Source organism: Xiphophorus maculatus, chromosome 3 (assembly GCF_002775205.1).
Source record: "Xiphophorus maculatus strain JP 163 A chromosome 3, X_maculatus-5.0-male, whole genome shotgun sequence".
Lineage (NCBI taxonomy): Eukaryota > Metazoa > Chordata > Actinopteri > Cyprinodontiformes > Poeciliidae > Xiphophorus > Xiphophorus maculatus.
In genome coordinates, this window is record NC_036445.1 from 13,574,533 (window position 1) to 13,602,125 (window position 27,593).

Here is a 27,593-nt window from a genome sequence, read left to right on the forward strand (position 1 = left end):
CATTAAAGTTCAAAAACAGGCCCAGGGTAGAGTGTGTTTTGTGAATAAACTGATTTCATTTAATGGTTGATCAACTATCAAGAAATAACAAGTAAATTATGAAACACTTACTTTAATGTGTCCTTTATTGTTTAACATGAAAAACAAATCTAATTCATTTAATATACTGTAGAGTAAACTTCATAAGTTGCTAATAAAACTATCTCATTCATTTAAAGTAGGGTGCCAAAGTCCTCTACTCGAGAGCTACTCTGCTGCAAATTTTAGATGCATCCTTTCTCCAACATGCCTGAATCAAATGAATGGACTCGATACCAGACCTCTGGAAAACTGAATGACTGAATAATGATGAGGGAGCTCAGACATTTGATTCATGTGTGTTTAAGACGGGATTCATCCAAAGGATGGAGGATAGCACAGATCAGGACTGGACTTAGGCAATTCTGATTTAAAGTGTATGTAGTTTGTAAAATATTCATTTAGTATTTGCATAGTTGCATCCATTACGGTTTCATTTTAATTTGTAAGCTTTATATATCAGCACATTCTACCGCTGCTCTAGTCAATTGAATTGATATTTTTAACTTGGTGTGTACGTAGCTAAACCAATCCAATAGCAATTAAACCAATTCAATTATTATTTCTCTCTGCATATTATGTGCAATGAAGTACAAATAAACAATAAAACCTGTTTTTACAATATAATTTGCAATTTAAATCAAAATATCCCACATTTAAATCTTGGCCACATTTAAAACATAAATAAGTACGGTTACTTATTAGTTTGTTTTGTAAATTTAAACAACAAACTTGACTTCCAATAAACATGTCCTCTAATTCAAATTGGGCAAATATTTACAGCAAGATTAATTATGAAATATTGTTTAATTACTCATATTAAAAAACTATACATTTGTAAAAATAATAACAATAAATAAATAAAATAATAATAATAAAGGAATCTTTATTATTAAAATTTTCTGTCAAAAGAGTTTGAGATGTCCTCTAAAATAAAACCATTTGCCCTGAAGTTTGAGAACATTTGCACAGTGTTCTGTCTCGAATGCCAATATTTGATTTATGAGGTAAGAATAGAGAACAGTGTTAGCATTACAAGAGACAGGTTCTTATTTTAGCAGCTTTAGTGCTTCAGTTAACCTTTTCTAGTAAAAAGGGAAATAATATACTCACTCAACAAGCACACACATCTTAACAAAATTCATAACAATGAACATCCAGTGGGATTAATAGAGTAAATTAATTAATTCATTCGTTGTTTAATATCCATAAATTTAACATTTTTATTTTCTCTCCTTTTTATCTTCCTTTTCTAGAAGCTACCCCTGAGTTTCTGCTTTTGTTTTGAGAACATGTCCCAGACCAGGACAAAAATATTAAAGACGTTTCTGCTGTATTTAATTTTGTGTCTTGTCTGTGTTATTCTTCCAACAGAAGATACACCGAGCTCAGTAATTTGGTGGATTTACATGGACAAAATCAGAGAGTGAGCTATTGCTGCTGTTAACCTTGTGTTCTCCGTTTGTATTTCTGTCCTTGGAAAGTACTGCTGGAACTTTCCAAGGACCTGCAGTACTTGGGTGCTTCTATGTCTGTCTCCCTACTGTCCTCCACTGATACTTTATGCATTCAGCTTGCCTTCCTTAACCTTTTACCAATAGGTCTCAAATGATTAATTGAATTTGACTGTAATTATAATTCGGATTAAGTTAGAAGGCATGTAGATCAGGAACTGACTAGATTTGATTCTTGATATCTTTTTTTAGATAATTGGAAATGAATTGGATGGCTTAATTTCCCTGTAAAGTTACTTGAGATGTAATTTGCTGTGAACTGAGATTACAAAAAAGGTATAGAATTAAAAAGTAAAATGGTATTTTAAGTTCCTTGAATACTGTGTGTTCTATCATTATAAAAGCAAAAAATAAAAAATATATATATTAATGTACATTACAGGTCAGGCAGTCAATAAAGTGGTTAATATTTTTTTCTTTGATTGAATTTTTCTTATAAAGTGCCTAAAACCAACGCTTATTGTAAACATCACAATTTGTCTGGTGTGTGTCTGTACCTCTGTTTCTGTAGTTATTACACCAAAAAACCCATTTATATACCAGTCAGCCACCATAATGTAACCATTAATAAGACATTGTTCTTCAGGAAATTCTGCTGGAAATGTATCCTTCATCTGGATCTAATTTATATATCTACCATACATCTGATGTTTCTAAAAACCCAATCCAATAGACTTGGGATACCTCACAGTCAGGAAGGTTTGTTCCACAACATATTAGTGGATGTGGAGTCTCCCCTGTGGGTTTTCATTTAATCTCTTACATTTTCCTCTCAGTTTGAGCCACAGAAATCTACTTAACGTTCTCGGTGCCATGTGAGCTTTTTGTCTTCCCAGCCTCATCACATCCAATCGGACCATCTCCAGGAAGAAGTACCGTCTTCTGTTTCATCTCTTTGTTCTTTCCTGAGGTATCTTTTTTCTTGTTGCCACCTTGGCCCACTCCGTCTGTCCTGCCGGCTCCAACAAGGTGACTCCAGCCAGCGGGGGCAGAGAAATGGCTGAAGACCTGAGCATGAGATGCAGCAGATAAACCAGTGAAAGAAAGCGGACGGATCACTGTGTTTGTCCTTTCATTCAGCAGCAAGTTGTGCAAACAGCTTTTCTGCTGGCTCTGACGGTGAGGTCGGAGGTGTTTCAAGGATGAGGTCTTGTAAGATTTTCTTTGATTGCAGCTCTGCTTCCTGTGTTCCTCCGAGATCTCATCCAGCACTACACAAAACAAAATGACAGTTAGTAAAATCCACCGGGAGCATCAACGTGTGGGTCATGTATCGGCTCTGGCAGCGTTCTCAACATACACACCGTGATGGATTTTACTCTCTTGGTTCTGAGTGCACCTAAGGTCCAGGGCTTGTTTCACTGAGTCCAAAAGTCCAAACATCTCACACAGAGAATTCAGTATATGAGCATCTGACACAAAAAAAAAGTAAGCCAAAGTGTTGAATAACAATCTTTGTTCAATCGTACATAAGCAATTCGGATGAAAAAAAATCTATATTTATTAGTTTGTTTTTTCCAAAACCTTGGCATTTACTTATATTCAACCCCCTTCATATTCGATCCTTTACAGAACCATGTACACCGTATTTACAGCTGCAAGACCTTTGGGGTTTAGACTGAGATACATTTTTGCAAAACAGCTCAAGCTCAATCAGTTTTCGACAAAGAGCATCTGTGAAGATTAATTTATGATGTGCAGTTCTAGTTTTCTGCCACACATATTGCATGTAGGTCAAAAGGTCTAATTTTGTTTTTGTTTTACCAAAGTTTCTTCTTCTACATGATTACTGTGTTTCTTGCACTGCAAAAAAACCTTCTTATTGCAGTTTTCTGTCTGCCATTCTTCCAGATTGGTGGAGTTTACACCTTAGAGTTGCTTTTAATATAGACTTCCACCTGAGCTGTAAATCTCTGCATACATTTTTCATAAAAAACCTCTAAAAACTTCACAGTACATCTGGTTTAATAGTGTGTATAAATTACACACATGTCAGCTGTATTTCATAGCTTTGATAGCTTTTGATTTTATTTAGAAGTACATGGGGTTAAATACAAATGCATGCAAGACTTTCCAGATTCTTATTTATAAAGTATTTTAAAAGTATGGATAATGTTCCTTGCACTTCATAATTCTGCACTACTTTGTGTTGGTCTGCCACATAAAATCCCAATTAAATAAACAGAATCTTGAAATTGCAATGTGGGGAAAAAGCAAAAAGTTCAAGTGTTGTGAATACTTCTGCAAGGCACAATGTGTGAATGTGATGACACAGTTTGGGAGCGTACCTGTCTCCTGCAGGCTGCCGTTCTCGCTGCGAAGCTCGACACCTTGAAGGGTGTTCACAAGTTTAGCATGGAGACCAGACAGAACATCCACCATCAGGCCAGACTCCGCTACACCCCTCCAAAGTCTCATCACTCCACCTGAAGAGGATCAATTACATGATAAGAACTCTGTGCATATGAGAGTTTGGTTTTTTCCCTTCCATTAAGAGGTTTAAAAATGGCCACAGAGAAATTAGAGAAAGCCACAAATGCACCAGTATAGATTTGATGCACATGAAGATATGAATTCCAGTGTGGGATGCTGAATTTAAAATAAAGTAAAGAAATACAGTAAATATTAATAAGTAATCTGTGACAAATGTGGTGGAAAGGAGAAGCAAGGGGACATCTGGGGCTGTGATTTCAAGTAGAAAACATAGGAAATGACAGGACTAGATGCCATAGATGGATAAAAAACCATTTAAAAAAAGTGAAAGGGAGAAGGTGTTAAATAGGAAACAGATGTTGAGAGGAAAGAGCCGGAAAATGGGTTAGGAAAGAGGAGCTCTCTGAAGGCAGAAAGGAGGGCAGGACAGATTTGAAGGAGAATGAAATATAACTTGATGTCGGCACAAAACTGATAAAAACAGAAGTTAGGTTAGGGTGATGAAGTGCAGAGCATGCTAGATGTGTTATCTTAGAGGAAATGAATGTATGCCCCCTGATGTTTGCTTAAACTCCTGTCACGGTGGTAAAATATTTGAAAGTGTTCCAGTTCCCATTTACATTTATAAGTTTGTTTAATTTATTCCTCCATGAGGGGAATACAAACTAGAATGAAGCACATTTCCGTTGAGCTGAACAGCTCCAGCTCAAGAGACTGAGCACACTCGCTGAGAATTATCTACTTGTTCGAAACTCAGCGACAAGCAATCCTGAACGTGCAGCGAGGCACTTCAATCTGCTTTTCAGGGCATCATCAGCGGGCCGTTTTACTGACTGAGCTCCGCCTGGAACAGTGCCTGATCAGGTCACCTTTAAAAGCCTTTAAATCAAAGCTGCAGCCCCGGCAAGTAAAAAGGCCACACCTGGAAATGTCAGCTGCTGTCTGCGGCTTTATAAATGGACATGACTCTTCCCCCTGACTGTGGTCAGCAACTTTTTAAGGACAAGTCGGCAGGAGCATCCCACAACTGCCGATTCAGAGGTTCGCCGGCTCGCTGTGTCAGAGAGGTCAAACCTTTCGTGGTTGCGAGAGGCGAGATGAGAGCGATGGGTGGACAAACCCTGTGTAAATCTTTTTGAGAACCTGCCCTACAAAAGACCTCTTCTCTTGAGAAAAGATCCTTTCTGCACATTATTACCATCTGGCAGATGTTTTTTATTTTATTTTTTTTTTGGTGACAAACTTTCCCCTCTACAGAACTGAAAATACAGTACCTTCCACAATTAGCATCTCTAGTACAAATGTGTACACAAGCTTTAAAATGATTGATTGTAAATGCTTTTGCCACAGTTATCCAACATTGATCACATTTAAGTCTAGACTTGAATAAGTTTGGTTTTGGATCACTGTTCTGCTTCATAACCTTGATTTAAGATCTGAGATGAGCTGATGGTTGGACATCCTCAGGATTTTGTGGTAGAAGCAAAATTCATGGTTGAATAATGAACCATGAATTTTGAGGCAGCTCAGCAGCCCCCAAAACTATCACACTGCCACCGCCATGTTTGAATGTTGATGTTACGATGTGTTTTTTTCTGAAATGATGAATACCAGGTGACTTATTGAACATATACATTGAATTGATAGACATTATTTTGTCTTTTATTTACCAAGTGAATCAGCTCTCTTCATGTTGGCAGGATGTCTGTTGATTGTGGAGTTTACAAGTGGTGTTGAACTCTGCTCTGATGCCGGTCCAATCATTTCCTCCAAAGACTCCTCCAACTCCACTGCATCGCCAGCTTCCCCTTAAATAGGAACAAAGCAGACATATTCAGTTAATAAAGGGCTAAAGCTGTTACGTTTGTGTAAAATTAGCTTCAAATTCTAAATATTTATCATAATTTGGTGCTTGGTTTCAAAGTGATCTTCAATTTCTTGGTTTGAAATTTCAATACTATAACAGTGGTTTAAGCATATGTGATTGGTATGAAAACAGGAAACTTTAAGTGCCAACTGTAATCTACCTGTCACTGTAGCCAGCTGTCCCCCATCAGGCTCGAGAGCCAAACAAGACAGGCTTGGTTGCACCAAGGCCCCTGGAGGAGGCCGGGTGCTGTTCATCAGCACATCGAGCTTGGTGCTGCGGCAGGTGTTGCTGCACACTGACTCATGCTGGTAGAAATCTATCTGGCCAGAGTCCATCATTTTCCTGCAAAGGGGACAGGCGGGTTACAATAATACGGCAAAGTGTCTGTGAAAACATTTTTTTTTTAGCTTTTGGAGTCGCATGGGGGACGTTTGGTCTGAACAATCCTAACAGCCTTTCGCTATTTTGTTTGATGCGGGGCTTGTTGGTCAGCCCTCAGGAGGCATAAAGATAAAAAGAACAGATATCGCCTGTTGGGTTTTGTGTGTTGCCTCCCAGCAACACCAACAGCAAGTGCAAACACGATAAAGAGGTGAGAAGTGCTGCTCGAAGGCTTATATGTGAACCATTTGATCCTGCTATCATCACAGTTGTGATTACCCACTGCCTCTGGTATGCTGGCTCAGACAGACACTTAAAACAGAGATGTGCAAGTTGGATTTTACATTAAAGAAATCCTGTAGGTGGTTCACTGCAGTGAATTCTAAAAGTATTAAAACCCCGTTTTTTCACATTTGATCATATTGCAAACACAAAATGTAACTGCATTTATTGGTTTTTCATATGACAGACCAACACAAAGTTGTGTGGATAAGTACCATGACAATAAAATATATTTTAAAAATAACTATGATCAGTGCAGCATGCATTTGTAGGCAACTCCTCTACTGTCAACGCTTTGTAGAAACATCTTTCTCTTCAAGCTTTTAATGTTTTCTCTCTTCACCCAGACTGAAACCGTTTCACATTCCTTCTTCACACAAATAGTTCAAGTTCAGTCAGATTGGATGTAAACCATCTGTGGACAGTTATTTTCAAATCTTGCCATGAACTCTGTCTTGGATTTAGGACTGGGCTTTGACTGAGCCATTCTCATAAAGAAATATGCTTTAATCCTAACCATTGTAGCTCTGGCTTTGGTTATTTTCCGGTTGGATGGTGAACATTTGCACCACTCTCAAGTTTTTTGCAGCCTTCTATCAACTCTAACCAGCTTCCCTTTCCAATGTAAAGAAAAAAGTTTACTAAAGCATCATGGCATCATTGACATTTGTCAAAGGGGGGATGGTGTGTTCAGAAGGAATTGCAGATTTGGTTTTCAGCCACATTGAGTGTGATGCAGAAGGTTCCCTTTTGGTCTTGTTTGAGCAGAGTGCTTTCTTCCACATGTTTGTTGGTTTTGCTTCATGGCCTGTGGAAAACTCCTAGTGAAACTTTGAATGGTTGTCTTCCCACAATGACTTTCTTATTGCCACTACACGAAGGCCAGATTTGTGGAGTATAAAAAGTTATCTAAGAGACCAATTCAACCTGAGCAGAGGATCTTTGCAGCTCCTCCATTGGCTTTTTTTTTACTAATGTTCTCCAACAAACCTTTAATGCCTTCACAGAATAACGCACATATGCTGGGATTAAATTACACACCGTTTGACCCTATTTATTATCTCCCTTCAAAGAAGACTGGTTGTACTGGATTTTATGTAGGTGTAGATTAAGACGGGTAAAATACAAATGCAGATTTTTTTTAAAAAACAATAAACAGGTATGCTACTCCTTCCATTTTTATGCTTTGTATTGGTCTATCACAGAAAATCCCAACAGATTACATTGAAGTTTGTGGTTGCAACATGAACAAATTTGGATGGTACAAGATACTGCACAAGTCATGTGTTTTAAAATAATAAACACGACAGTTGGAACGAGAAAGTGAAAATAAAGGTTGTTAGCAGAAAGACAGATGTTTCTTAATGTTTCATAATCTTACCTGAGCATAACTCCTCCCACTCTGATGGCTCTTTTCCAATCCTTCAGAGTGGCTTTTCCTGCCAAGTGTACAAACTGCTTGGGACTAATGAGCTGGTCATTGAACTGTAAAAAGCCAGACGGGGCAATTTATGCCATGTAAACAGTCATATAAAAAGTAAAACAGGCTGTTAACCCATGTAATGATTATCTTATGTTTTATTCCTGTGGAATAATTTACAATTCAACCAACCACACAAGAAATATAGAAAGGTATTAAGTTAATAACATCATAAATGTGTTACAATGTAGACGGAAATCTGTGGAGTTTGAAATGACAAAGGATGGGAGAAAACTGCCTCAAGCAATAGGAGTAGCAAATCTTAGCATGAAAATATAAATTACTTTTTTTGGAGGAAGCTCATTCATCCATTTCTCTTAGTAGAAAAAGAGAAATCATAGATTTGACACGGAGTTATTTCATCTGAACATTCTGGCTTTGCAAAATGTACTAAGAAAAATGTGAAGTGAATAATTTTTTTTTTTTTTTGATTGAAAATCATTCCCCAACAGGAGATCCATCATGGAAAAAATGTATAAAAGTCTTTCAAAGTAGGAATTCAACTCAGTGTGTCGGAGCACTCAGCTGTGTATAAAAGTGGTGACAGGCACAAACAAATAGCAAAGGTTGCAGAAAGAAAACAGGTGGACCAAAGGCAACAAAGGTCAAAACACAAAGGGACAGGAAACTGAAAGTCGCACATCTTGGAAATTAAAAAATGCACAACAAACGAATGGAAGTAATGTCAGAAGAAAATAGAACTTATGTATAGAAAATCCAAATATAAAGCATTTCTAATATCAACAGAAAAAGAGACCATGGTTACTGTGGGTTAAAGATGAAAAAGCAGAGGTGAAAAACTGATGACTGGAGAAAAGTTGTATTTTGTGATAAATCAAAATTCAATGACGGGACGATGTTGGTCTTTTAGTTGGGTCCAGATTCAGTGAAGCATCTAAACCTAATGTGTTAAATATCGAGAAGATTTCTAAAGCTACTGATAATGCATAGTTTTATAAGAAAACCAGTGGAAGAGTCAATCAGTACCTCTGCTAATAATACTCAGATGGAAATTTAGGCTATTGTCACAAAGCCTCATGTTTTGTCACCTATTTGGAGTATCATAAAATGTCTATTAGGTGGGTCTATTTGTCAGGAAACAAGGTGCATGTTTTCTTTGCAAAAGAAAATGTTAAAGCACTGTAAGTGTGATCAGTTTATTGAAATATGGAACAGTTTAACAGATTCTCTAAAAGTATGAGTCCATTTTTTTGTTGTTTTTGTTTGGTAGAAGTTGAACTTGTGTCCCCAGGACAAAATCTTTTTCCTGATTAGTCTCTGATTTAAATGCCAAGACAGTAAGAGGAAGAATAAACCTAAAGGGACAACAATAAAGCAAAGGTTTTTTTAAAAGTGTACCCTGGGCTGGCTCTCCAGTAATAAATCAGCACTTCTTGGACAGACTCAGCATATTGACCTACCTTAACACATCGTACATTGATTCCAGGACAGACAAACTTCTTAAACAGCAGCACTGCTGTGCTGTCTCCACAAGTGATGGGGTAGCCGTACTCTATCTCTGTTTCATCGGCTTTACAGTCACCTTTACAGGAAACAGCAAAAAATAAAAATTAAAAAAAATCACAGGAAGAATAGTCTAACAATTACAACACTGACATTGTCACCCAGCAGAATGCTGAGTACTACACATATTGATTCAGTTGTATGGAACAAAATGTGTGTTTTTGTATATGTTCATTAAGTTTTAAAGAGATAATATTTTTGGTTTGCATGCTTTTACTTACTTTGATGTGTCTCTATCGCTAAAACTGTGGTGGCAGTACCAGCACTGTCGCCATTTAGCCTGCAGAGGGCGACATAACATTTGAAATTAAATAAACCTTACTTTACTTTCTCTGCACTGTTGTGTTAACTTAAGAATTTACAGCATATACAATACAAACAGACATTTTTCTACATCAGTTTAGCTCACACACAAATATAATGGGAAAATACTGGTTCTGTTGTTTTCTGTTTTGTATTCCCTCCAGGCTTTAGTTTTTTAAATATGTGATTCTGAGATGAAGACTAAGATTTAAACTCCCAGGCAATGAGCAGACTTGTACCCCTCAGCGCAATCTTCTTTCCCATTTAGCTGCAGGATGATTTGTCTCTGATGGTTGTTGTCCCTGCAATCCTGCTTCTCTGTTTTAACCACCATGACTTTGCCTGAAGGCTCAGAGACCCATTCAGCAGCAGCCATCACACCTCCCAGCAGGGCTGTACAGAGACAACAGGTGAATCACATTAATGTTCAGATCAAACACAAGTACTGTTCATTACATGTTTCGGATAAACATCCTTTCCTGTTGAGTTTTATAGTGTTTCAGAATTAATTCATGCCAAAGTTAAAACAGCCTCTGCATGCTGGGACTTTCTAGATGAGGAACGCAGCTTATTCAGAACATTTAGTGTGAGAGGTCCCATACAGTCCAATAAAAAAAAACAATCTATTGGATGGGGGATAAGAAAAACTACAATACCCTGGTTTGATTTATTGTTAGTATTCAGTGGTCTTGAGTTCACACCTGCTATTGTTTATAGGAAATTTAGTCAACTTCAAGCTTATCCTGACATTTTATTTACATTGTTCAGCTAAACTCATCGTTCACAATAAGGTGACAAAAAATTAAAATAATTTGACTGTACAAAAGCATCAGGCAACAGAAGAGACCAAAAGTTCCTCCAAAAAATATCATTACTAAAACAGTATGCCAATAATGACTGTCTCAATGACCGATGGATTTATCTTTGGTGATGAACGCCAAGGCTTTGAGATTAGAAAACGCTCTAATTTTCCTAATCTTTAGCTCCATACAAAGATCCTTTGCCAGAAAGATGTTAGTGAAATTAAATAACTTGGAATATTTTGGCCTTAGCCGTAATCTCCAAATGTGGTTATACCTCTATTTTGATGTAAAAAACTGATGATAATGAATTATTTCAAAACCATTTCTTTTGTTGCGGTTAATGCAAATGTATCTTGTACAATTCAACTGACAAACTTTATTATCTATGAAGAACGTTTTTAAAAAGCAGCAAAAGTGTTCAAACAGCCGCAACTTCAACAACTGCATGACATTTGCTCATTTGTGTCTTTCAGCAAAAACCCATAGTTTTCAGAGAGGTTCTTGATGTCAATGTCCATTCTTTAGCTGGGCACAAAACAATCTATTGAATCACACAAACACTGTGTGTTTGTGTGATTCCCAATTGTAATCCCCAATTACAGATTCTGCATATCTGTAATTGGGGAAAATTTGAAACAATAGTTGCATTGCTGTAGCAGTGTGTCAGGAAGGCTGTGAGGCCGAAAGTAACACAGAATAAGCTGCAGGAATTTTAATGTCTGGATTAAATGTAGAAAGTTAAACTTGAAATGTTTAGTCATTTATGCGAGACAAGGCATGATGGGAAACTAATTTTAATTCTTATACTCTTCATAAGCTACTTTCAATTTGACAGTGAACCCAAATGCAGTTGAAGTCTTTGCAATAATAAAACAAAAACAGCCTATCTGTCAGGGAAACTTAACGAAAGGAAGACACAACTAATCACAGTATCAGACAGACTATAATGAACTAAATATATTTAGCTGTATTAGTCTGTACAGCTGTAAGCTGTATTATATTAGTCTACATTGGATTAGCATACCCGGACAGTTGCGTGCCTTGCTTACCCTCTTCAGAGTCTCACACTGACGTCTGTTGGTGCGGCATCACGCACTCTCCTGTCGTGCGTTCCCGTCCCACACAGGATCCACAGGACGGACGGGGGTGGGGGGTCCACTTCCACTCCTCACACTCTCTACGGTTTAAACAGCGTAAAACAATTAGTCCTCCGCTTGTTCAGAGGGACACGGCAGTATGAGCCAAGCTGCGTCGCTGCCCTTCCTGCAGCCAAGGCAGCGTTTGCCTGAGAAGCATCTGTCCCGCTGTCACGAGAACCGCTCTGTTGGCACGCGATGTGCAACTCGGTCAAATTGTTCCCGTGAGGCTGGATTTGAGCTCCACTGTAAAAGTTCACGGGCAGGGCGATTTTATTCGCCCTGCATTTAAATTCCTCCACCACAAACACGCACAGAAAACATAAAACGCAGCATAAGATAGACTTCACTAATATCTGAGTATCGTATTCTTAGTGCTCTGGGATTACAAGGCAGTCGTGTGCTTGACGTGTTCTTCTGTTGCCTATATTTCACCAGTAGGTGGCAGTTTCGCACTTAAGTTGATGACAACTACTGAGCAAAGGCACACAATAGGGATTAATAATTGTTGCTCTTTGTGATTTTGCGAGTTAAATGGACTGTTTCCGACTTTTGAAAAGTCGCTGAGTGAGGACAACATAGCTCACATAGTGCTAGATGATTCTCACATTCCTTTAGTATTTTTCCTGGGACTTTAGTTTGTGTCTATCTGTACCTCTAGAGTAACTTCTAAAACTCTATGTCATTTACCTCTTTTGGAGGATAATATTTCTTGAACATGCTCTCTTGGACTTCATGTTGAAATCATAATTGGACCATAACTTCACTGCTTTCTTCATGTGAAAATGTAGTCCCAGTGGATAGTGGTAGATTGTTTTATTCGTGAGCAAAAACATTTTTTTCCTTTCTTTATTGTCTTTGAGATAGTTTGTTGGTATGCTGCTTTTCGTAAACATAGCATTTACACAGGTAGTGTTACAAAAACCTCTATACCCACTGTGCTAGAATGAACAAATAGAGACACATTTGGAGTCCCATACATTTGGAATGGAATGCCCGGGATCATTTGATTGGTAGTCATCCTAACCAATAGGAAGCCGAGTTTAAGACTCGTGGCCAATAGTAAATTCGCAGGACTTTCTGCTTTGAGTTTTTATTGAAGCGAGAACTCGACCCATCGAAGTATGCACCTTGCTTTTTTCCTCGGACAGGGCTGGAAATCATGCTTGGAAAGAGCAAAAGCATCGAGGATGGAATGAAGTTTGTTTTTGCTAGTTTTTGGATTACTTTCTGCGCCTGTGTAGGTGATGTTCGCTGTCAGGAGGGTAAGAAAAAGCCCTGTTCTGTTGACGCTTTCGGTAATACAAACAAAAATGATTGCGACGTAACAGAATTTCTAACATCACGTTCGCTTTTTGCTGAGTAACAGCTAAAACTAAATACTGCTAGACATTTATTATTACGAGATAACACTTTGTTAATAACGTCGGAAAAGCGACAGGAGTTCAGGTAAAGCTTTAGGACGTGGCTTAATTTTTTTAGTATCCTAACTTTCCAACTCATTTCTGAGACAAATATTTTATGCTTGTTTCCCAGCTAACATTTTTTCTGAAAGTTGGGACATATTTGCTGCTGTGTATGAGTCAAAATCAAGTTTTGATTAATGTGTTTATGAATAGGACTGTAGAATGCTGTATCTTATGAAGCACACAGGTACAAAGGTCGCCCATGTGGTATGATGGACACATTCTTTGAATACTCTTCCTTGTCCATGTGTTTACCTGCTGCTCCCAGCTATCCTTACCACAGGCTTTTCCAAACTGCATTCAAGCCCCCAGCATGAATCACACTGACCATATTTACACACAGAGGCAAAGAGAGACAAATGATTACTCCAGCGTAGACTATGACTACACACCACAAATCATCTTCTTTGTTGTTTTCGTCTGGCTCTTTGGCTTTGGTTTCCTCACATATCGGAAGCTGATTAAGTCCAGGGCGAATGGCAGATTCTGAATCATGTTGTTGAAATAGTAATCCAAAACAGGTTTTGGGAGCTCTACTTCAGCCCGTTTTCTGTTTTCACTCTGTAGTGATTGGCAGATTGTAGGAGATAATCCTATGAAGTGACAGGTAGGACAGGTGAACATCCTGTTTGCCAGTGTGGACCTGTAAGAACCTGCCAGCAAAAAAAAAAAAAAAAAACTTAAGTGGAAAAACAGCATTTGCTTATTTAACACTTTAAATTCCTGTTTTGTTGCTCTCCTGAACTGGTCAGAACAAACTGAAGTCATACTGCACCTCCAACTAGTGCATAAGTGTACAGCAAAAACACAGGCTTTCAGTTATTTCTTGCTACAAACAAAAGTGTGCCCTGAATTTCCAGCTTGCCATCTAACTAGCTTCTCTTTCACAGCTGAAGAAACATTCCCACTGCATGATGCTGCTATGTTGGCCCACTGGGAAATTGTTAAATGTCTGTAAAATGTCTCTTTTTCACACAAACGGTGTCGTGTACGCTGGCCAGAAGGTTTCATTTTGGTCTCATGTGACCGGGGCATCTTGTTTTCACATACTTTTGGATTTCTTTGAACAAGAACTTTCCTCCTCATACTTTTACAAAGAATACTAGATTTGCAGAGTTCACATGTAAACAGATTCTCTACCAGAGCTGTGTCTCACTGCAGCTCCTCCAGTGCTACCATGGCTGCAGAACTTATTATTCGCTTATTAACACACTCTTTGTTTGCAGTTGTCATTTTGCCCTTTATATTTTCCAGATGATGGACTAATCGGTGCCCTTTAGATGTTCAAAGGTTTCTTTTTTATAGCCAAACCCTTCTAAACATCCCCAAAACTTTATCCCTGACCTTTCTGTTGTGTTCCTTGCTCTTCAAGATGATGTTTGCTTTCCAATGTTCTCTAACAAACTTCAGACCTTCAGAGAAAAGCTGTATTTAATCAGAGATTAAATTACACACAAGTGGACTCTCTCTACAACTACTTGATTTATTTTTTGTTTGTATTATCAAAGTAAAGTGGGTTGAGCACAAATTCATTTTTATTTGAACCACATTCTGATAAGCATCGTGTCTCATTTTTCTGGCACTTTTCTGGGTTGCTTTCTGCTGATCTGTCACATAAAATCCCCAATGAAGTGCTTTTGAAGTTTGCGGTTTTAAAACGTTTTAATAGGCGCGTAAATATTTTTGCGAGGCACTGCATCGGCTCCTTGATGCAATCAGAACCAGACGGGTTTGTCAGAGTGACTGCAGGTGAAGGAGTTCAGCCAGCAGGAGACAATTAGCAGCCACCCAGAACGCAGCCGGCACTGCCGCTGTTGTGGCCTCCCACCGGAAAGTGACAGATCCATGCTCTGGTGCCCACAGCAACAGCATGTCACTCTGGCATTTCCACAGAATCCTTTGGGGAACCGAGAAGGGGAAGCAGCATTCAAAGGTTTGTGGTGGGATTCGAAGAGCTGTTGGGAAGTTGGGGGCGGCTAGTGTGATGCAGGATGTGTGACACAGGGACAGAGGAAGGTTATCTGGGGGTTTAGGAGCCATGTATGGATGGGTGGAGGGGGGTGGGAGTGATGTTTAGGCTCAGTCTGGCCTCGATGTCTTACTCAAGTTTTGACCATTCTCGGTACGTGTCACCTCCGGAGTTTTTGTGGGGGCTTCAATTTGCGCAAACAGTTTCCACAGCACTAATCTCTGACTCAATTGACTCTTTCTTTTTTTTTTCCTATGAGCAACAAAGATATTAGACGAGGTATCTAAATATTTGTGTTTTCTGTTCCAGTAGAAGCGTTTTAGTCAGCGCACTAGGGTCAGAGGATGTAACAAATTAAAGGCTGAAATGTTTTTTTCCCCCATATGAATAGATTTTCCTCCAAAATATGCAGTTCTTTGTATTTTAACCTTTGTTAATATAAGTATTTTGGCAACTTGTTCAGCGTATGCTATAGTCTGAGGAATTTCCTTCACAACTAGTTGTGTCATCACTCAGTTATGAATATAAACATGTCCAGGTCTGCAGGGCCTGTTTTGATTGGACTTGTTACGCATTTGTCCTGAAACAATGCTTCACCAAAGCCTTTAATATTCGCTTTATTCAATTTAGGAAAGTTATGACAAACCTGTCTGCGGTTAAGATGATTTGCCTTTGCTTAAAGTGCAGCCAATATTCACTTCTCATAGCTGGTTTGAAAGTAAAATCTGTCTACATGAATACCGAGTGCAGACGATAGTCCTTCAAAAGCTACATTTGATCCTTTTGGCCAAGTGTGGCAGAAAACAAACACTTTCTTGATGCAAGGCAATGGGGCTACCAGCAAAATGACTGAAACAATCCCCAAAGACATAAAGAATTAAAGATCAAGAGTAACTTTAATAAGTCTCTAACACTCAAATGTATAATTAACAAAAAAAAGTCTTACAGTATTTCCAGTACCATCACTTCATTGGTTTAATCATAAAACCCTAGTGGTGTAGGATTGAGAAACGATCACAAAAACTCCATCAAACATTTCCAGGCTTGTTCATAAAGCAACTGAACTGGTTAGACCGGTGTCGTGTTTCCAATGAAACACAGCACCAGTGAAACCTGGTGGTGGAAGCATCATGCTGTGGGGATGCTACTCTTCTGCTGGTCAAGGCAAGATGGATGGAGCCAACTAAATACACAGGCCAAAAGATTTGAGGGATGGATGTCTCCCAAACAGCTGGACAGCAACACTTCACATACAGCCAGAGCTACAATTATACATTTATATTAAAGCATGTTTATGTGTTAGAATAAGCCAGTAAAGTCCAGGCCTGAATCCAATTCAGAAACTATGGCAAGTTTTGTGGTATTTTCCTCCCACTTCACCATTAAGTTCTACTTAAGGTTAATCTACCACAAAAACAAACAAACAAAAAAATCGGACTAAAATGAAGTTTGGGTTTTAATACGACAAAAGACGAAAAAATTCAAGAGAAATCAATACTGTTGCAATACTCTTATTTCTTGACTCAAAAGTCAATATATTGTACAGCTGAATAGATAAGTAATTTATTAATAAACTTTTAGTTTCTTGATATTCAGAATTAATTTATTTTTTGACATTTCATTTATTTATCATTTATTTTCATTGCCCTCTTAATTTTGTTCTTGCTTCCTGTTAGGTAATGGTTGTGGACACGCGCTGCTGGGAACGGAGTCAGGTACCATAGCCTCTCCCAACTACCCGGGCACCTATCCCAGCAACGCCTGGTGTAAATGGAGGCTGCGTGTGCAGGAGGGCCGAACGCTCCGCCTGCTGTTTGGAGACTTTGACATCGAGAGCAGCCCAGGCTGCAGAAACGGATCCATCGTGATCACCGGCAAGAGCGGAGAACGGAGACTGGGTGAGTTCACCTACGATTTCGTTGTGATCTCAGACACAGTCAGCGTTTTGCCAGCTTATCTGCTGACAGACTTAAATGCTCCGTGCCATTATTAGAGAACTTACCGGCATGACTCTATAGTCATAGCATGCCATTTAGATGAAACATCGATGGGAGACGAACACTATTTTGCAACAAGCAGATGTACGTTTTGCAACCAGCTGTGTCAGGTTGTGTCCTGAGGCTACAGATTTTTGACAGCGCACCAAAAATCAAGGCTGGGAGATTATGGCGATATAAGTATTGTGCAGAAGGTTGTTGGATTTATTTAAGCCCCAAAGCGTTCATTGTTTTCTGGCTTTTGCTGCTAATGTAGATTATCTATAAATGTCAGGGATTTGTGAGAAATTTCTTTTTTTCCGAGCCCAAATGATACTGCAGCATTTATTGTCATTAAAAAGATACAAAATCCTTGTCTGCTATCAGTGCAAGGTTACCAGTATAGTTGTAGCTTATTTGTTTGCTTATGATTGTGAATAAGTATATTTTCTGTATCTGCATTCAATAAAGAGGATTATTAACGGACAGCACTAGAAGTTTAACGAGGTTTCTTGAAGAATAAATAAGAAGGAAATAAACATTTTTTAACCACGACTGATACCTTTTTATCTTTCTTCCATAAAGACGGATCTTCTTTTCTTTTTTCAGTTTCTGGATCTAAAACCTTTTTTCTTTTCTTTTAACTTTAGCTGTTTGACTTTAGTCTCTTTCCAGTTCTGGCAATGTACTGTAGTGAACAGTATGTGCTTGTAAAATCAGTGGAGACCTGAGAGATTCATCATCCCTTTGTTGTTTGGCAGTTTTTATGTAGTAGTTTTTTGTGCCCAAAGTGAAATCTTTAAGATGAACTAGTACTACAAAATGCCATAAGATAACATCCCTTGGGTCAAGAAAACCTTTTATGTCTTAATGATTAATGTCAGAAGATGGTTTGAAAAGAAAAAAAATATCAAAAGACATTTACTTAGTCTGAAGAAAAGCAGTCCTTTCAAAACTATTTATGCTCCATTAACTTTTAAAAATGCTGTAATGCTGCAACGCCGAACTTCAATGTGTTTTATGAGGTTTATACGTGATCAACACAAAGTAGTGTGCGCTTGTGGAGTAGAAGGATTTTTTTTTGTTTGTTTGACAGTTTGAGTTTAACAAATAAAAATCAGAGTGTGGTGAGTATCTGCATTTAGCCCAGGATTGGCCTGCATCCAGCTCCAACCACCTTCCCGTCAAACCCAACCAGCTCCCCGTTTCCTGTCAAAAAAAAACCATCCCCACAGCATGACGGTTGCCGCCACCGTGTTTCACAACAGGGATTGCAAAAAATGTCCACCTTTACATGTGAAAAGCCAATAGGGCATATTCCCAAACATCCACAGCTTTGTTTGAACAAAATGTGGTTTTGCAAATAGGAAGACTGAAGACAAACACACTCCTTCTGATTTTGAATTGGAAAACATTTCTAAAAAAGCAAAACAGAAAGTCAAACACAACTTGAGAAAATGTACAAAAGTCCAAGGGGCATGAGTGAACTAATTTAACTTTACTCAAGATTTTTGTTGTTTTTCTGTACTTTGACTGGTTGTTTATTTCCAGGCCCAGTCTGTGGAAAGCTTAATGCAACCATGAACAATGTGACTCTTGAAACCAACGAAGTGACGGTAACGTTCATGTCTGGCCCTCACCGCTCTGGACGAGGGTTTCTGCTCTCTTACGCAACAGACCAGCATCCAGGTACGTCTGCAGCAGTCCCTCTGTTTTCTGCTTAATTATTAGGCTATACAATACGAACAAGTGGTGTTTAGAGAGACAGTAGGCTATCACTATCCTGCAGTACATAGTTTCTGTATTACCCCTGTGCTTTGCCCTTACAGGACACGGACAGCACATAATCCCAGCTTCATTTAATGCATGATTACCAGCTGTCTGTGTTCTTATTTACAAGCTTTCACTGGTGTTTTTGTCATGCTCACTGTTCTGTTAATGTTTACCTGTGTGTGCGTGTGTGCGTGTGTGCGTGCGTGCGCGCACGTGTAGGCGTGTGTATGAGTCTCGGCTTATCTGCATTCATTCTCCATTGCTGTGTTTACTCAGGAACAAGAGTAAGTCTCCTTGTCACAGACTTACTCAGGTCATTCACCTCCCTTTTTTCCCCAACAAGGCCAAGCGCCGCCGACTGCAAACCATCCATCATGGGGGGGTTTAAATATTAGCATACTTCTGGGTATTTTAGTTCATAAATAAAGTTTTAGGGTGTTTTGGATCTTTCTGTGTATGCTACAAATGATTGTTTGGATCTCGTTGCTATGATATAATGAGAGACTGTTCTCTTTTTTCAGTGAAGTTCTCTGTATTTGCAGTTTGTATCATAGTTTCCTGTTTTTCACTTAGTTGTTTATAAAATCCATTGGCATCTGGAGCGGAGGTCTTGAGCAGAGACACAGACCTCTATCTGTTAACTATGATGGCAGAAGAGCTGCTGGCGAGACTCGTGTTGTGTGACTAAGGGACGGCAACAAAGGCGTCAGTCACATTACAGAGACGACTGCCTTTCTCCTAATATAGAACGCTTAGAGCATGCCAGACTGTCTCATCCTGAATCTGTGCTGTATGATTCTGTGTCTGTGTGTGTGCATTTGTTTGTAATACCTTGTGGGGACCATCTTCCTGACACATACTACGTTGTGGGGACTGAAGCCTTGTCCCCACAAGGGGAAACGCTGTTTTTGGGTCAGGGGTTAGATTTAGGACAAAGGTATGAACTGAGTTTTGGTTAGGGTTAGGTATGTAATGGTTAGGTTTAGGATAAGGGTAAGGTTTAGGCTATAGAAATGAATGGAAGTCAATGGAAAGTCCCCACAAAGATAGCCACAGAAGTGTGTGTGTGTGTGTGTGGGTGTGTGTGTGTGTGCGTGTGTGTGTGGAGGGAGCGTGGGTGTTGTGTAAGCCAGAGACTGCCATGTTTCTACACCTTTTATGAGTGTTGATTAATTTTAGCATCTGATTGCTTTTTTTTTTTTTTTTACAGATCTGATTAGTTGTTTACAAAGAGGATCCCATTTTAGCTTCCAGCATTTAAGGTAAGTTTGATACAGAGACTGAGACACAATCCGACCTGCTGAAGTTTTTGACATTGTGTTGCATTATAAGCATAACATTAACTTTTCATAGACCAACACCAAGTAATGCTCTTGTAATACTTTGTAAACCGTATTTTGCTGCAGTTACAATTCATTTAGTGAAACATGGCAGTGGCTACATCATACTGTGGGAACGCTTTACCTTGGATACTGATGGGAAGATGGATACTTTATTTTTTAGCTTTTTAGTCCTAAGTTTTGTTCCTGTTCACAACTACAGGCTGATTTGTGTTGGTCTGGATATGACAAAATGCAGAGGAGTTCCAGTGGTGTGAATACTTTTGCAAGACACTGTGTGTATGTGGAGCTTCTTTCCAATCTGTGATTCTGCTCCTCAGAGTGTATTGCCCAGCTGGTTGCAAAAATGTCCCGGGGGAGATTTGGGGAAACTCTGAGCAGGGCTACAGAGACGTAAGGACATTTTCCTTTCTTTTATTTAAAACTTAACTCCAAGTTTAAAAGTGCTGTATTTGTTCTTAAATGTCACAGACTTCAGTTTTGTGCAAGTCTGCGGTCCACAGTGGAGCTACGTCTGACGCTTTGGGAGGTCGGATCACTGTGAATCAGGGGAGAAGTCTCACCCTCTATGAATCCACCTTCGCCAATGGAGTCCTCTCTAAAACGTTGGTTCCTGCGCTGCTATCTCAATGAAAGATCACAGTGACGTTTGCCAGCTGCCTGTTTGACCTTTCTTTGATGCCGTTTTGACAGGGGGTCATTATCTGATAAGAAGCTGCTGTTTAGCAAAGGTAGGAGCTTTTTTTCTTTCTTTTTTTTTAGAAATCAGGGTTTCACCCTCAAGCATGGCTTTATTTACATTCCTTGAATTTATTCTCTGTATTAAGCTGCTGTGTTTTAAATTTGGGCATCTCATAATGCCTTAGCAGTCCGCTTTCTGCAGCATGGCATACAAGATTTTCTTCATTATTAACATAGTTCAGACACAAGCATTTCTGTAGCGCAGAATGTAAAACAATGGGACACGTTCTTCCTTTCCTCTCATTCCCAAACAGAATGTAGCAACATCCTGGCTGTATCTGCTCTAAATGCATCGTCTTTCTGGGACAAAAACAGTCAAGAGCACACAGTGTTCTCAGCCTCCAGAAACACAGAGTCCAGCCACGACTTCCTGCTCTGGACAGCAGACCACGGGGATCCCAACCCGTGGGTGGAGATTGAACTGTCTGAAAGGAGCACTGTGACGGGTAAAAAATATATAGAGATTTTTTTGCTTCTCTAATTCCTCCAATTCTTGTCAGTTCAGTTAATTTATATTACACATTGTAATAACTAACATTACCTCCATTTATTTAAAACCCTTCTGTGTCCAGGTTAAATGGTAAAATCCAGTCCCATCCAATTCACTTGTCTGATTATAATTGGAAACTGTCCTATTTGGTCCTAATATTACAGTAATTTAAATCGGCTTTACTCTCTCTACCTAAAGAAGGCCAGCCAATTTATTAGGGTCTTTGGCTTTGCAGCAATCCCTCATCCTGAGGAAGCATGCAGCAACAGGAACAGCTCCCTTTGAACAGGAAGATGCCTAAAGCAGAATCCAGTCCAGTATAGTTGTCCATTTTCCACAACAAGCAGGGGGTTAAAGGGCAAGAAGGATTTAAGGAGCAAACAGAGATGGTTCAGGAGTTGTTTGTTATTGGAAAACTGGTTGGCAGAAGAATCTCAATCAGCCATCAAAGAAAGAGAGCTAAAAGGCACTTTCTAGTGTAAAGATAACAAAGCACATGTAGTTATTGGGGAAAAAATCTTTTACAGCACAGACATAAAAAAATCTACATTGAATCATCATGTTAGGAGTATTTTCTATCATGGTCACAATAAAAAGATTATTCCAAATCTAAATCTGCCAGGTGTATTACTGATGCTGGGCCAGCAAGCAGAAAAACAGGAACAGGAATATCACTGACAGTTGTTTATCTAGGAAAAGAAATGCATCTCAGCGCAGAAGCATTGCACCAGGATGACTTTCTTTAGGAAAGATAAAACAAAGAGTGGAACCCATAGCTCTCAATAATTTTGAGAAAGAAACCAGGACGATATCCAAAGTTGGTGGCAGCAGTAAATATTGGTTAGGACAGAAACTAGTGCTCCAACTAAGCTGTTTGTTGGAAAGAACTCATAATAAATATGTACATGCTTCTTCTCGTTGTTTTCCCCCAGGATTAGTGACAACAGGATCGTCTGTGAGCTACATGGAATCTTACAGTCTGCAATTCAGCAAGGACAGAAAGAGCTGGAAGACTTACAAAGATGCTATGAGCAAAGAAAAAAAGGTTGGTGTTCCACCATGTGTCTGACATGCAGTCAGTTCATCTGCTAGACTTATTCATGAATACAGAGTATGGCAAATGAACAAATCCAGCCTAGTAGCACCTAAATGTTACTTCCAACACTGAACTGCTAGAGACACAAAAGTAACAAAACTTTTGTCTGTATAAGCCCTGCAGGGTTCTTTAACAGCTGCTAAATTTATCTTGTTTTTTTTTATTCGCTTCCAGGTGTTTCAGGCATACACAGACGGCCACCTCAGGGTGCTCAACAGCTTGTTTCCTGCTGTCGTTGCTCGATTTGTTCGACTTCAGCCCCTGAGCTGGCACACCAGAGCTTCTGCTCGGGTTCAGCTCTTAGGCTGCCCTGCAGTCAAGGTCACACCGAGGTCACGGCCTCCCGGAGGTGAGCACATCCTGTTTGCTCGAGTCAAATATTATCTGTTCACACAGTTACACTGACTGTCAGGTGTTACAGACGTAAAGGTGCTGCTTCTTTTCCAGCAGAGTCTCCATCCATCAAGTTTAACATGGATACTCTGAACCCTAGCCCCTCACCCACTCCCACTGAGAAAGCCCTGTCTGTGGAAACAACACTAAGTATGTACTTTGCATGTCAATTGATTTTAGTCTGTTTCAGCAAACCTCACTCTGCCCTTCCACACATATTCTGCTGCAGCCCACAGTCAGCCAGTGATCATAGCAGTGGGAGTGGTCCTGGGACTGGTGATGTGTGGGAGCTGTCTATTGGCTAGGATCTGGTGGAAGCGAAGGTATTGTGCATCAACATTGTGTTGGTTTCACTTGCACATTTTGTCCACTTTCAGACTTTCTGCAGGATTATTGTTAGAATGAATCCTTCAGCTGTTTTTATTGACACTACAGTTCCAGTAAGATTACATACACTCTCCATTGGCATGAATATCGTATTTTCTGGGGCTCTTAATGATGCATTTGAAAATTTCTTCTTCCAGAGTGGTTCGATAACACAAAATTATACATAAAGGCTCAAAGATATTCATACTTGTCCAGCTAAATATGCCCATTCAAGCTAGAGAAAAACTACACTTCATAGCCATCAGTAAGCTTCTGGCAAAATTCTGGCTGAATATTTGAGCACTCTTTTTATCAGAATTGATCAAGTCTCTTCAAAAGGTTCAACATTTTTCTTATTAGGCCATGCATTTGAAATTGTGTTGAAGTTGAGACAATTGCAGAATCTATATGCTACCCTGGTTTATGCATTCTAACATCGGTTCTACAACATATCCAGGTCTATCTGTCCAGGTAAGGTTACTCTGAAATCAAAATGTTGAGAGAAGCTGCCACAAACCCTAATATGTCATAATTTGTCTGTACAATCAGAAAGAGACAACAGCAGTTTAACGGAAAAAAATCTTTGCTCGTCAAGAAAAATATAAAGCCTGGACAAAAGTTTGCCAGAGACAATGCAGAGAAAAATCAGAACAGATGAGTCTAAAACAGAGGCCTTTTGGACTTCAAAACCATTAACATGTTTGGGATAAATCAGTGGCACAGGAACTCCTACTGCCACTTGTGAGGCATTGAGTTTCATGATTTTCGAAGAGCTTTCCTGCACATGGCCAGCTGTCCATAGAATACACAACAGTGTGTTTCAGAGCATGCTTTAGAAAAATCTGAGACCGTCTGTAGGGAAAAACTAAATAAAAAGCATCCAGTCTGAAGCAGAACTGGACCTGCAACACCAGTTTTGTGTTCTTGACCTGTTTTATTCACTCAGTTTTATTTACTCATGGAAAAAGAACAATTCTAAGCAAAGCCCTCAATATGACATTAACGTTAATCATAAGTGTATGCTTATGTTAACATCTGGCCAGCACAGTATATGGCAATTATAACTTATTTAAATCTTCTCATTTGTATTGTGTTCTAAGATGAGGAATATTTTACTACCATACTACATGGAAACTTGCTAAAGTCCATAAAACTTGTATCTAGTTGTAAAATACCTTCATATGTTCTCTTGCAGGAAAAAAGACTCTGTAATGAAGAACTCCTTGCCCACAGGTGAGTTAAGCTAATAAATTTAACATATTTCAAGTCTAGAGTCAAAAACGCTGAATTTGACTTTGTGTGTCTTCACATCAGTTGGCTGTCAGGCTTTTAAGGCAAAGAGTCTCCCGTGTCCACAGTCGGAGCTCATCTCCTACCCACTGGTGCGAAGCGTGCACGACGCTCTGCCGAGCCCCCCTCTGAACGGTGAGAACTGAGGAATGTTTTCTGCTCTCTTCGGTCAACCCAGCCCTGCCATCAGCAGTCACTCTCTCAGCAGCTCCAACCAGGCTGTCTTTGAGGCCTAACCATTCTTTGTCCTGGCTCAGTGCATCGCCCGTCTCTGCATAAACATTCCTTTCTTCGGACTGCAGAGTTGCTTTGAAAGAGACCCTTTAATTGGAGCTTGATAAAGGCTGCCTCCCCACCACCAGTCCCATCGCTGCCTCATCGAGCCCCTTGGCTTGTAATTCAGCTTTTCACACAGATACTCAGTAACTAAAGTGTTGATTCTGGCACATGTTAATCTTAATTATTATCACTTAGTGAGCTTCAGAGTTAGGTCCATTCATAGTCTGATAAGATTTATTTTATGTAGAAAATAATTTTCCAAACTTTTTATTTTCCCATTACCTAAGTAATGCCATTTGTGGTCTTGTTTTTACATCAATGCAATAATTATTAATCTATTAGCATTCAGAAATATTAATTATTTCAACAATGTGATACAATTAGACATTATATGAGAGCCCTAAAGAAGTCAAACTACTCTGCGTTTAAATATACTTTATGCCATAATCCATTTATTTCCTGTTGGACTAAATCTAAAAAGTGTTACTGACGACCTCCAGGATTTACTGGTTCTGGACATGTCATCAGCACGTCCAGAACCAGTAAATCCACTCATAAACCCTGTCGTAAAACTGAGCAACTGTCCAGGATACAGGATATAAAATTATGTTATTCAATAGCTGCAAATCAAAGGATAGCTCTAAACAGATAGTTAGAGGACTTTTTTTAGCTCCTCTGAATCATTACATATCAGTTAAAGGTCTGTATATCAAAAATGAGCTAAGAACTAGAAGGCCATAACTCTCATCCATTTCTCCTTATTAGCCTGTGTTTAAGGGAAAATACACTACTAGAGCTTTATTTGTTTCTGTACTTAATTTTAATAATCATCACTATATAGTTACCAACGCTAAATGCTTTAAATGCATCTCTGTGACTGGTCCTGAAGGCATTTCATTTTTGAATTACATCACTGAAATAAATAAACATTTCTGTTTTATTCAGCTGCACCTGACAAAACGAAGTGACTTGTGACTGGGGGTTTTCTTGTCTTCCCAGACTATGCTGCTCCTGCCATTCCATCTGTTGGACAGAAGGTCGGTTCCACATTCAGACCCTCTTCAGATGAAGGCTACACCACTCCATTCACCTGCGCCCATTACGACACACCTGGCAACCTTCCAGAGTACGCCGAGCCACTTCCCCCGGAGCCAGAGTACGCCACTCCATTCAGCGAGCTTCCCCCTGAGCACAAACCGCCCAGCTTGTCAGGGCTGCTTCACGGCATTATGCACAGACCTGCTCATGCTCCCTCCGGTCACAGTCAGTACGACTGCCCCTCACATAGGGTGCTGTTCAATGGCTACTGCACCCCTGCTCTGCACGCCAGTGGCCCTCGCCCTGCCAGTGAAGTCTACGCAGAGCCCAAGCCAAGTGACTCCTTGGTGCAAAAGCACACTTATGAGGAGCCCTTGTGAATGCAGGGAGATCAGATGTGGAGGACAGATCTATTTGGACCAGAGGAACTCTTAGATCCTAAGAGGACACTAACCTAGAGCAGGCTCAGCAGGGTGAAAGTGTCAGTGAGAGATGTTCAAGGACATCAGGAGTCACTATAGACCCTCCCACCCCCATATTCATAGGGGTGGACCAGTCAGTACACAAGATCTGAGAGCCATGTTGACAAAATATTTCCTTACAGGAAGTTATGGACTTGTACAGTTTTTATTCCATAGAATGCACAAAGAAACTACAGGTTTGATTGCGTCTGAGACGCAGAGAGTCTACCAATGAAATGTTCAATCACAAGCTGCACTTTTACAGAAATGTACACATCCGTCTTTTTAAAAAGGTTAAAGCAAAACAGTGGATTGATTGTTACTCGCTCGTATTGTTCACAACGCTTTGTAGACTCTTGAAGAAACACTGTTAATGGTACACTGGTTTTTAGCTGTGACCACATATAACCACTAGGTGGCTCTTGTGAGCTTCAGATCTCTAATACTGAACGACATGTGTAACTTTGTGTCTGGAAAAATAACATGTTAAAGTACTTGGGAGTTGTAACACAACAAAGGCACAAAGATACAGGATGAAAGTGTGACGAGAGAATGAAAAGTTTCACATACCTACAGTGTGACTTTCATCAGGGACCTGCATCAACACAAACACTATCCTCGAAGTAGGAAGCAGTTCTACACTAAATTAAAAGAGGATGTCATTATTAAAACTGTATACAAAACAAACTATTTTGGATTATTTGCCTTTCATATGTGTGTCACATACGGTATCTGGCATACCTCTGTGTCCACTCTTTAATTTGTATAAAAATACAATATCTAATATTTACTAAAAAAAGAAAAAGCAAGAAATTGCACTTTTTCTAATCACATTGAATTGTATCCTTTGAATATAAATGGCAGTCTTCTAAATAAGTCAGCCGTTTCTTGAATTAGCCTTTACACTTTGGCTTTTAAAAGTTTTGTGTTGAAGCTGCCTCTCACTACAGAATAAGGCACAATTAAAAATGTTATCAAGAACAATACGCTGTTTTTTTTTTTTTACTGGTAGATGTGGTCCTGAACCTGAAATGGCGCCACACAACAACACTAGTCAGTCAAAGTCTGCCTCATTGTTTAAATGACCTATGTGATAAAATAAAATAAAATA

General features: G+C 39.3%; 2 protein-coding genes across 3 annotated transcripts; one reads left to right on the forward strand and one right to left on the reverse strand.

The window, feature by feature from the left end:
* Positions 1–986: 986 nt before the first annotated feature.
* On the reverse strand, positions 987–16,779 carry LOC106699606 (glucocorticoid modulatory element-binding protein 1). Its single transcript, XM_014468573.2, has 11 exons — positions 13,663–16,779; positions 11,718–11,845; positions 10,105–10,258; positions 9,784–9,842; positions 9,460–9,581; positions 7,940–8,043; positions 6,053–6,237; positions 5,696–5,833; positions 3,881–4,018; positions 2,897–3,004; positions 987–2,803 (listed from the first exon to the last, which is right to left on the reverse strand). The coding sequence occupies exons 3-11, from the start codon at positions 10,239–10,241 to the stop codon at positions 2,385–2,387; spliced, it is 1,410 nt and encodes a 469-aa protein (XP_014324059.1). The 5' UTR covers positions 10,242–10,258; positions 11,718–11,845; positions 13,663–16,779; the 3' UTR covers positions 987–2,384.
* LOC102235974 (discoidin, CUB and LCCL domain-containing protein 1-like) lies at positions 12,825–27,497 on the forward strand. 2 transcript variants are annotated; one of them, XM_005798503.3, is made up of 15 exons: positions 12,825–13,069; positions 16,916–17,137; positions 18,767–18,904; positions 20,199–20,250; positions 20,649–20,721; positions 20,800–20,933; positions 21,022–21,059; positions 21,324–21,515; positions 22,492–22,604; positions 22,830–23,004; positions 23,103–23,198; positions 23,278–23,371; positions 24,610–24,647; positions 24,729–24,839; positions 25,983–27,497. In XM_005798503.3, the coding sequence occupies exons 1-15, from the start codon at positions 12,967–12,969 to the stop codon at positions 26,399–26,401; spliced, it is 1,998 nt and encodes a 665-aa protein (XP_005798560.1). In that variant the 5' UTR covers positions 12,825–12,966; the 3' UTR covers positions 26,402–27,497. The 2 variants fall into 2 exon arrangements, with proteins under 2 accessions (XP_005798560.1, XP_023186750.1); XM_023330982.1 differs by having other exon boundaries at positions 23,106–23,198.
* Positions 27,498–27,593: the final 96 nt, after the last annotated feature.